The sequence below is a fragment of the Culicoides brevitarsis genome, chromosome 1, assembly GCF_036172545.1.
Source record: "Culicoides brevitarsis isolate CSIRO-B50_1 chromosome 1, AGI_CSIRO_Cbre_v1, whole genome shotgun sequence".
NCBI lineage: Eukaryota > Metazoa > Arthropoda > Insecta > Diptera > Ceratopogonidae > Culicoides > Culicoides brevitarsis.
Window position 1 is genome coordinate 23,562,693 of NC_087085.1, and position 11,212 is coordinate 23,573,904.

At 27.4% G+C, this 11,212-nt stretch overlaps 1 protein-coding gene across 1 annotated transcript in view; it reads right to left on the minus strand.

Annotated features, from left to right (window-relative positions):
- Positions 1–10,302, minus strand: part of LOC134837481 (neurobeachin-like protein 1) — a 36,047-nt gene extending 25,745 nt beyond the window's left edge. The window contains exons 1-11 of the mRNA XM_063852859.1: positions 10,046–10,302; positions 9,846–9,974; positions 9,719–9,787; positions 9,249–9,398; positions 8,935–9,124; positions 8,729–8,817; positions 3,071–4,341; positions 2,180–3,018; positions 1,303–1,657; positions 1,083–1,233; positions 122–1,027 (exon numbers count right to left, since the gene is read on the minus strand). Coding sequence (XP_063708929.1) covers positions 122–1,027; positions 1,083–1,233; positions 1,303–1,657; positions 2,180–3,018; positions 3,071–4,341; positions 8,729–8,817; positions 8,935–9,124; positions 9,249–9,398; positions 9,719–9,787; positions 9,846–9,974; positions 10,046–10,096 — 4,200 coding nt within the window. The 5' untranslated portion in view covers positions 10,097–10,302. The remainder of the gene's footprint in view (positions 1–121; positions 1,028–1,082; positions 1,234–1,302; positions 1,658–2,179; positions 3,019–3,070; positions 4,342–8,728; positions 8,818–8,934; positions 9,125–9,248; positions 9,399–9,718; positions 9,788–9,845; positions 9,975–10,045) is intronic.
- Positions 10,303–11,212: the final 910 nt, after the last annotated feature.

Here is an 11,212-nt window from a genome sequence, read left to right on the forward strand (position 1 = left end):
AAACTTCAAATCAAAACAATTATATCGGTAAGTATAATGAGATTTTCAAGTTTCTCTAGTTCAATTTTTATAAAGGGACAAAAGATAAAAAGTTTGAAATAAATTTGGAGGATGTACTTACCTTGTGTATGTCGTCCAAATTTCCTAAAGCTAAAGATTCAAAAGTGTCCTGGATGTCTGACGTTTTTTGTCTTATTACTGAATAAGCTGATGTAATTTGACCGACAAATACATCTGTTGCACCAGTTGCCAGTTCTTTAACTTCATGTTCAATGACATTAGCTAATTCTGTTACCTTATTGAACTTTAAAGTATCAGTAATTCTAAATTCCATGCTGTCTTCATCAAACATTATCAGATCTCCAACATTTGAAGTTAAATCTGCTTCATTTTTTACTATTTCTTCCATATCTGGAAGAACTAAATTTTTACTTTCTTGTTGCACTACTCGTGTTTGACATTTTATTAATAATCTAGCAATTGATTCTTGCCATCCTACTTGCTTGGCAATCACTTGTGGAGATTTATTTCTTATAAAGGTTGTTGTTAGCAATCTCCTGCTGATTTCTAGTTTTAATTCAATTTCAGCCAAATGAAGGTGATAGATCAAACAAAGTGCTCCAGCATAACCAGACTCATTATCGCAAGCTAATGTATGATCTAGTAATGCAAGTATTATTTCTGGTTCCAAAACAATAGGAAGAATGTATGAAAAAAGACCTGGATACAATGTTTTACAATCAATATTTGAATCATGTAGTTTCAAGTTGCCTTTGTGACGAGCTGATACTTTTTTTGTTGCAAGAATGCAATTTATTACTTTCAAAACAGCATGATGGATTTTTGATGAATTATTTTTTTCTATGAGTAATGAATAAAGTAGTTCGCCAATGTGAGGTTCATACATAAGAAGAAATAGTTGGTCTTTGCAGTTTTTATTTTCGAGAAGCGAACTTAGCATGTTTAATACCTCAAGCAAAATAACTTCATTTTTTATATTTGCTATAAACGCAACTAATGATGTAACCTGATAAAAGATATAAAAAATAGTTTGCATTGCTTTATTACATTGTGTAAATTACCTCTTTAATATTGACGTCCTTTAATAAAAAATATTTAATTATCCGAAATATAGATTCCCGAACTGTTTTTATATCACTACAAGTCAAATGATCATTTGTTGTAAAATGTTCCTGTATGACATCCAGCATAAATTGAATTCCATAGTGTTTTCTTATGTAAATAAAGTTCTCTTATGTTATTTGATAAAAGTGCACAATGTATAATTAATTTATATCATACCTGAAGAACTTCCTATCTTCTTTAATGATTGCTTGAATGTATTGTATGTGACCAATGATTATTTGAAACTTAGTTCTTGCCCATATACGAAAATCAAAAATAATGTCACGATAAAATGTGTACAAAAGATCTACATTTGCTTTAGGCATTTCATTTTGAATTGTTTCAACCATCAGCTGTACAGCCATTAGGACATGAACATCAAGTAAATCTACTTCGCATTTAGTCAATAACGATCCTATAATACCAAGGGCTTCCTCTTTAAGAATACATTCTTGGTTTAAGTCATGATTGGAAACAAAATTTCGCAACAGACACAAAAAACATGCAATTGCATTTCGTGTAATTTTTTCATCTGTAAATTATGTTTTTATTGTATATTTTAGTATAAGTGTAAAAATTAAAGTGGAAAGAAATTTAAAAATCAAAAAGGTCCAAAAACTTAATTTGTTTCACGTTTCCTCCCTCATCATTTTTATTATTAATGACCTATAGAAATTATATATATATTTGGAAAATCTATTTATATTAAATGACTTAAAAAATCAAGAGGTTTTTCAAAAATTGAACACGATAATTTAATAACAATGAAACATAAAATATTGCAAAATTAAATAATTTCATAAAAAATAATACTAAAAACGAAAATCTATTTATAATTTTTTTATGTTTTCTTTTTCAAAAATGTAACAAAAACAAGAAATGCTTTTGATGTTTATGATATCTTCGAGTTTCAGTTTTTGTTTTATCCAAAATTGATGATCATGCATAGCTCTCAAAAATGTCTTGGATTTTTCAATATTTAATGTCTTTTAAATTTTATTAATATTAATAATAAAATAAAATATTAATAAAAATATCTTAATTAACAACATACCTGGCGAAATTGCATTATTTAAAAGCTCCCACTCAGTTTCGATAGGTTCTTTAATAGGACTGGTATCATCTTCATTTTCCAACGATATCAACTCTAAAGAAGTTGTGAAAACTTCTGGTCTTGAAACAATTTGATTCAAAATAGGTAAAAGAGTTAATACTCCACCAATTCCACTCAATGAATCTTGAATTAACGATGTATGGCAATAGTTTTCAATTAAATGTCCGTTAAATTTGTTTCCAGTCGTAAGATCTAAACAAAGACCGTCGACGCAAGTATTTGGAGAGAAACAAAATACAAAACGACTATTGGATTCAAATGATTCGATCAAATCTGTAGCTATAATATTTGCGAAACTGTGACCAGCATCAAAGAGTGTCTTTATGTTGATGCTACATTCGGCTAATATTACACTTCCAATTTGTCCTTTTAAACAAACTAATTCACCAAAAATTGAGTCTTGCATACCGACAGGGATAGGTTTTACACTTGGATCCAATTTATTTGTATTTTTCAAAGATTGTAAATTTAAGTAACTCGATAAACTATTTTGAGTTACTAACCCAGGAAGAGCTTTCTCAAACAAGTTTGGAAATATACTCTTCGATTTGTTTTCCACTTGTGTTGGAGAACCACAAACTTCGTTCGTACGTTTTGAATACGAAGCTCGACGAATTTCATTAATTGGAGAGCCAATGCTGCAGTAAATTATAGGTTCGTGAAATGCTACAAACTTCATGGTACTTCCTAGCTTTTGTTGTCCATCCATGTATACACTTACTTGATAATGATGAAAAAGACGTTTTGGAGGAGCAACAGAGACAGTAATTGAATGCCAGCTGTAATAGAAAAATTGTTTGAGTTGTAAATTTAATAAAAAATAATACTCACTTTCCAATCAAAAGCTGTACTGATGGTACTGTTGCTGTCAATACTTCTTTTTTCGTAATAACACTAACCACGAAATTTCCATTTTTCTGTATAAAAAATTCAAATCCGTTTCCGGAACTTGTTTTGAGACTAAACACATGTCTTCTATAATTAAAATCTCCAACATTGAGCTCAAACGGATCTAGTCTTAACCATATATGGAACACAAACCCGTGTGATGAGTCCCATTTTTTTATATCAGGCACAGTTATTCCATTTTCATCATTCTGAATTTCTAAGTATTCACGTGGTGCTATTCCGAATTTTAATGTATTTTGTGAAATCCTTAGAATGCTCTCTAACAATTGTTTACGATAGTCAAAGTTAGTTTCAAGTTTTAGAAGATGAAATAATTGCTTTACTTCTTTAGAACTTATATTAAATTTCGACAATTCTTCAACGAGATTCATTAGGTTAATTATACTTTTTGGTGATATTGTTTGATGGTTTTCCAACACATTACAAATTTTACCAATACAAAGACTCTCAGACATTGCTCTTTTGCACTGTGTAGATTTAATGCAATTTTCCAAACAACTTACTGATACAAAATTTTGTTGTTTTTCGATCATATTCGGTATCCATTCTAGCAATTTTGCAAATATATAACCAACAACTCTTGTTGGTTTATCAAAGTCGAATGCCATTTTTAGGCAGTTAGATAGTACCGGATTTGTTGGTTGTCCACAAACTTTTAGACCAGCAAATAAAACATTAATATTTTCATGTTCTGAAATTATTTGTTTTAACTTATTGCAGGACTGTGACAATGCGCATAAAGTATTTATTAGATTCGATGCGAATAATTGTAAATCAATATTCCATTCTTTGATATCATAAGGTATTTTTATTAGTGTTGTTATGAATTTAGCTTCCAATACAGCATTGGTGACGACCGATTCATTATCTTCATCTGTGATGAAATTGCATATGTTCTCGATAATGGAATTTAAAGCGTTTATGTCGAATTTGTCATTAATGTCCTCTTTAGATGTCTTTTCACCAATGAATATGTCTGTTTTCAACAAATTTTTCACAGCATTTAAATACATTTCAAATATTGTTGACAATTCAATTTGTCGCAACTCAGGACTCGATTTTTGCAGTATTAACGTCATAATATTAAAGCATTTGAGAGCCACTCTTCGAAGATTTTTTTGACAATCCCATTTTGAAATAATTGATATTAATATGCTAATAGTTGCTGGTGATATGGCTCGTAATCCATTTTGCTTAAAGAAAATAAAATGGTTTTTCTTAATTATTTTTTAACTCAAAAAAGGCATTTAACTTTAAGACTTTAATTAAAATTATTAATTTTAACTATGAATTTATTTGAATTTATTTTCAAGTTTGAACTCAAAACGAACTTAAAGTTAAAAAAATATATAACTTCAAAAAGAAAAAAAATAAATAAATGATTACGCTGTTCCACAAACCCGGAAATTGCGTCTATCATCAACCGGACCAAGTTTATTTGAAAGTAGGCTAAAAATGATGAATTTCCTCATTTTTAGATTTTCCAAATCGGGTGGTTTTATTCTAGTTTTGTAGACATAGCCTTTTTCCAAATTTTTTTAAAAGTCGGGAATCAAGACGAATATAAAGGATTTTTCATTTTAGAGTATCGCAGGACAAAAGTGATGTATGGCAATGTTGTGCGTCTCGACGAGATAAACATTTCTGCATCATTAGATTTTTGAAATTTGCACTGGGATTCGGTTTAAATTTGAATTTTTCGTTTATTTTCCGTTATAATTTCAAACAAGTCTGTAGAAGGAATGAACCTTCTATCTATTATAGGAAAGCCGTAAAATCGGAATCAAGACGCGATTTTTCAAAAAGTCGGGAATCAAGACGGGATTTTTCAAAAAGTCGGGATACGGGTCGGGATTCGGGAAATGCATAATCACTAAATATTCATATAATTTAATAGTTTTAAAGAATTTTTTATAGATTTTCGATCAAATTTCAAAATTTAGGGAAACAAGTAACAATTTTTTTTTTTAATTTTAATATTTTTAATGCATTTCAATTTTTTTGAAAAAAATGCGGTATTGTGCTATTGATGAGATGCGGAATTGTTGAAAATTTTTGGAAAACTCGGAAAATTCATGGAAAATTGGAAAATCTTGAAAAATTTCAAAATATTCAGGGAAGTCTCGTGAGTAACATAAAAATTAATGAAAATCTTGGGGAAAACTCGAAAAATTTATGAAAAATCATGGAACTGCGGTCAAGTCATTCCTTTTATAAATGAATGCAATTAATTTCTCGTTTTTTATTGAAATCAGTTTTTTTTTTTAATTTTGAGTCAAAAATGTTAACAACCATCCACGACCAATAAACAACGAATTTTCAAAATTGATGCAAATTACTTAGAAACTTTATTCTTTGCTCTTAATGTTTTGAGGTTTATGAAATCCAAAATATTTTTGACAAGTTCATTGCCCAAACTTGGTGCATTTGAAAATTTAAAAAATCTAACGATTTATTTTTTCTCAAGATTTTCTGTTTAAAGCAGAATAAATTTTTTTAATCTTCCAAAACTGACAATAAAGAACTATAAAGATTTAAAGAACTGACTTTTTTTTCACGAAACTTGAGAAACTGTTAGGCAGACTAACATGTTTAAAATGTAAAAAAGGCAAAATAGGTAAAAACAATAATTTGGAAGCAAAGTTCTTTTGGAGAATTAATCCAGGAGAAAACTTAAATCTCTTCTCCTTCCCCGACTGCAATTTTGTCAGGAAATCGGAATTAGAATTTCCGTGCAGCTATGTCTATAATCACACCTTCGTCCGATTTGAGGAAAAAATGCAAGAGAAAAAAAAAGTTAAAATAAAAATAATGCAAAAAAGTGAATTAATTAAACTTGACTTATTAAAAAAAAACGAATTTGCGAATTTTAAAATAAATAACGTTAACAAAAATTATTTTAATTCATTATATTATCGTCGCGCCACCAAATTTCCCAAAAGTCGCAAAAAAAGTGCGACGAAAAAAAGTGCGACTTCACCAATTTCGAACACCTCAAAAAACCGAGTTGCCAGTTATTGACTTAAAAATTTGAATTGATTGTTTACATTTTCAAATACTGAAATTATTAAAGAAATTATTAACAAAATCTTATTTAAATGTTAAATTTATGTCATGAACACCTTTAGGTAGGTTAATTTAATTGCTAAAGAAGTTTAATTTACGCCCTTCAATGGAAATAATCAACATTTGAGGAAAATTTGTTTTACTTCTTAACGTGTTTATTTGACGTTGCCAGCGATCAAATAAGCATCTCTTAGATGCTAAATTAACATCTGAATTTATTTAGTGTTTAATTATTTGTTTTCTTAATAAAAAATAAAACTACTAAGACCTAACGACTTAGGCGAATAAATTTAATATTTTCATTTTTTGTCCCATGAGGATTTTCTCGAGGGGGGAGGGGGGGAAATAAAAAAAAAATATTTTTGAATTTTTTGTTTGTAATTTTTTAACGTTATTAGACGTTAAACGTTGATTCTTAACATTTATTTAATTTTAGTTTATATTATTTTAAAATTTGAACTTAAAAGTAAAGAAAAATCAACAAAATCTCCCAAAATAAAAATTTTTGAAAAAAAAAAAAAATAATTTTGGTCACGTGACTTTCAAAAAAATGTTTTTCAACATTTAATAGAAAATGTCGTAATTATGCAAATTTCTTTAGTTTTTTTTGTATAATTTTACCATAAACAGTAATTTTTCATGATTTTTTAATATAAAAATTCCAAAATATGTCAAAAATATTTGTATTTTATATTTAATTTTTATTTTTCCCCCTGAATTTTTTCGACAAAATCCAAGGGGGGGGAGACAAAAAATGGATATATTAAATTTATTCGCCTTATCAATATAACGAGTCAAATAATTTTTATAGAAACTTATTGTTTTTTTGTGATTGAAAATTAGTTCAAAATAAGTTTTTAACTAATGATATGTAAAATCCTGCACCATATTTTAATTACACAAATTTCACATTTCTTATTTTTTACACAACAAAAAAATTAAACTAAATATAAAAGTTATTAAGGCTGATATAATTATCAAAAATGGTTTCGGTACAACACAGTGTGTTGTATATCGCGTTTATGATGTTAAAAAATTCACTTTTCTTTAAAATTGTCAAGAAGCTTACATGTTTTGAAGATAAATTTTGAAAATTAGAGGAATGAATATTTTTCTTTAAAAAATTGTAATTTTTCAATATATAGAATTTTGAACTGGTTTTGAACTGGTTTTGAACTGATTTTATATTTTAAATTTATATTTTAGGTCCAATTTGAATATTTCTTACATTTTGATAAAGTTTTTTTAAAAGATAGATGGGAGGAAACCGAAAAATTTAATTATAGCTGTATGTCTGAGTTAATGCATTAGTTAGTGTTTTTTCTTCATTTATATAAAAATTACAAAAAAAAAATAATTAAAAAGTTTATACAATAACCAAAAACCCTAACTCACCAAATTACTGTCTCCATCTTCTATAGGATTGTTTAATGAAAATGAATTTATAACCTGCACAGATTGAGGCACAGTCTTTTGTTAAATGAGTAATGAATCAAACCAAAACCATATTTAGATATAAAAATATGTATTAAATATTACTCCTACTAGTTATTAAATACTTGTGTAACAAGCAAACATTTTCTACGATATTTTAAAACCCAAATCATTAGGCTCTCACAAAGATTGATAAATAATAAGAGTTAAAATTTTTGCTTCCACTCTAATTTAATTGATAAAGATACAAAATTATGATACAACCTATATAGTTATGTGAAAGTGCTACGGTAGTCGATCGGTTCTAGTGCCCAACTAGTCTGATTGTACGTGTGCATACTGTTCTATAGTATGTACACTACTGTCTTAGCACGAGATGAATAGTCATTTGTCTAATTAACAATGTCAATGTCTAGTTAACTATGTGTGAGAGAGACAAATGCATATCAGTTAGGTCAAGAGCTCAGTACACACAGAATGGTGACTTAGGTAGTCTTGATTTCTGGCTGTGACACATAATCATCATCATCATTAGTTATGGGAAGATAGATGCATAAGAGTATTGTTAGAGATAAAGATGAACAACTATTTATTAAATCTATCTATTTAAAAAATTTGGCCTGAAATGTTATTTACATAGGTTCGGATAGATTATGGGTCGGAAGTCACACTTCGTCACTTTCTTAGATAAGTTAAGCATGGGAACTATTGGGAACCATTGGGAGCTGTGAGGCTTATGGGAATCATGGGAACTATTTGGAACCATGGGAACTATGAGACCTATGGGAAGTATGAATTTTCCCTATAGTTTTTTTTAGCTCTATTTCGTCTTTTTTGTTGTGATGACAAATGAACAGGGTTGTGATAAATTTGTTAAATAAAATGTCAAATCATTCGAAATGCGGTATAGTATGTCGTTCTTTAGACGACTAATTTTTCTATATTTTACCTTTTTGTGAGTGATTGAGTAGTTAATAAGCTTTTTTAAATTTAAACTGGGGGTTTTAAATTTTTGATTGTTACAATAGCATTATAATTCTTAATGTGGTTTAAAATGCCATACAAAAAAAAAGATATTACCTGGGATCCACAAACTAAAGCAGATAATACATTTAACAGCTGAACTCCTATCTCAGGATAATTCATAATATTTTCTGATTGAAAACAATCTACAAAAAATAAATATGAAAATAAATATGAATTTACGAAACAAAACAAAAATTTGCTGTAAAGATGTTAATATATTTTCTTCATGACAAATTTTGTACTAAGTACAAGTTACTTACAATAAACAAACGGCACTACTTCTGCATGTAATTTTGTTATATTATAATTTGTTTTTGTACAGACAATAGGCTGGTTTTCTAAATAATTTCTCCACGTCAGATGAGGATCATATAAAGCTTCTATAAAATTGCATGTAACCTTGATTAACGAAAATACATCCATTTCGATTGGCTGATTAGTCCTCAATATCTGAAAAATTATTTTGTCGTATTAGGTAATTCGGATTTCTAATTATTCTGTGGAAAATTTTTCATAATATAATTTCACATATTAATATAATAAAAAGTATGAAGGTGCTATATAGAAAAATTACCATTTGAATTAAGTAATTGCATATTCCTATGCAATTGTTGATATAACATAAATTAGAAATGGTTTCAATGTTTTCAAATTGTCGACAGATTATTATTAAACATTTTATAAGCAATGTGGTCTCATTTATAATTGTCGATGTTAAATTTCCCTGTAAAAAAAGAAAAAAAAAACATTTTTTTTAGAAAAACTTTAATTTTTTTTAAGATATAATGATTTTCAAAGAAGATCACGAATCATAATCACATCACAAAAAAATGGTTCTGAATATACAAGAAACAGCTCAAAAAAGGCCTGGACGTCCTAATAAAATGTTGCACGAAGAGCTAACCCAGTAGAATTGATAGAAGACCCCAACTTGATTATTTATTAAGTATATTTATATGAAATTCTTAATATTAGAAAATAAAGCGAGACATAAGAAGATAAAAGCTATTTAAACAGATATATAGTTTTACTTAGATTAATTACCTTTTCTATTTCATCTTTAGAAATGATGATAAATTTTTCAATAGCAGGTAATAATTCCTCCGGTAATCGCTAGAAACACATTTATTTATAAAAAAATATATAAAAAATAATAAATTTATTCACAAACCTGCATAACAGGACCTTTGCTAATTATTTGATTAGACAATAAATCTTTTCTATCAAAATCTATGTTGATTTTTTCTTCCCAAATTTGGACGAAACCAGCAATGAATTGTCGAAAATATTTTTCTTCATTCTTCAAAAATGTTCAACAAATAAAAATTCAAAATATGATCATTCATTCATGAAAAATGTGTATGAACTTACTTTCGTGGTATATTGGAGCCATGATTGAAAAATTTGTTCTTTGAGGTCCATGTTTACGACTTTTTTTCTATTTTAAAACTTTTTAGATCGAATGAATGTAAGAATGTTTTCAATAGGTAATTGCTGTTTCTGAGATAGGCGCTATCCATTGATTTATCCAGTTAAACAGAAATACACGTAAATTTATTGTAAATAAATATTTAGTTATTTTAACTTGTTTTAAAAGGTGTAAAAATGTAATTACTAGCGTTTCATTTCCTAATTTGATGATTCTTTGTTATTAAAAATTAAGGAAAAAATTTTAATATATACGATTCAAATTACCTAAATAAATATTGAACGAATCTGAATAACGCCAAGAAACAATCTGTCAAAAACATATGATTATTTAAATATTTATTTACTTAATAAATACATAAACAAATATATTTATAATCAAAAAACTCAAATACTCTTTACGTTACAGGAAGTTACGATCATACCACATTTTGAGGAATGCTTGGTTTGAAACAAAATTTAGTATACTTACTTCACAGTTCAGTTGCATTTTTCAGACTTGAAGTATTTTTTAAAATCAATATAATCGACATAAATCCACTTAAAACAGCAGGATGTATCTAAGTCGATTATAGAATGTTAGAATGTAATAGAGGCTGTTTCTCATTAATTTACACAGCTTAAAATAAAATCTTGTCCTGATAACATTGTAAAGGAAATTATTTTGTAAAAAGCCATCTTCCTGGTGTGACTGTGGATTATTTAGTACAAATAATAAAGAATACGAAAATAAAATATATTTTCATTATTTTGATTGAATTATTTTAAATTAAATTGAACTCGAGGTTCCAATCGTCTAAATTGTTTTAGTGTTTTTTATATGTTGTATTGTACAAGGCTAATTTTTAGGATGATAAAAAATTTTTTTAAAGCTTTCAGTGTTTTTTATTTATAATCTTATAATTGTTTAACAAGTTTTATTGAATTATTAGTATTAAATATAAAGTAATACATAAACTACATACATATGTATGTATATATTAATTATTATTATATATACATATAAATATATGTATTACAATTTTATTCTTTCACCGTTTTGCTCCAAAGCCGTCTTTATTAGAATGAAAAAAATTTCATTTTGCTCTTAAAAATTTAACTTTTTTTTAA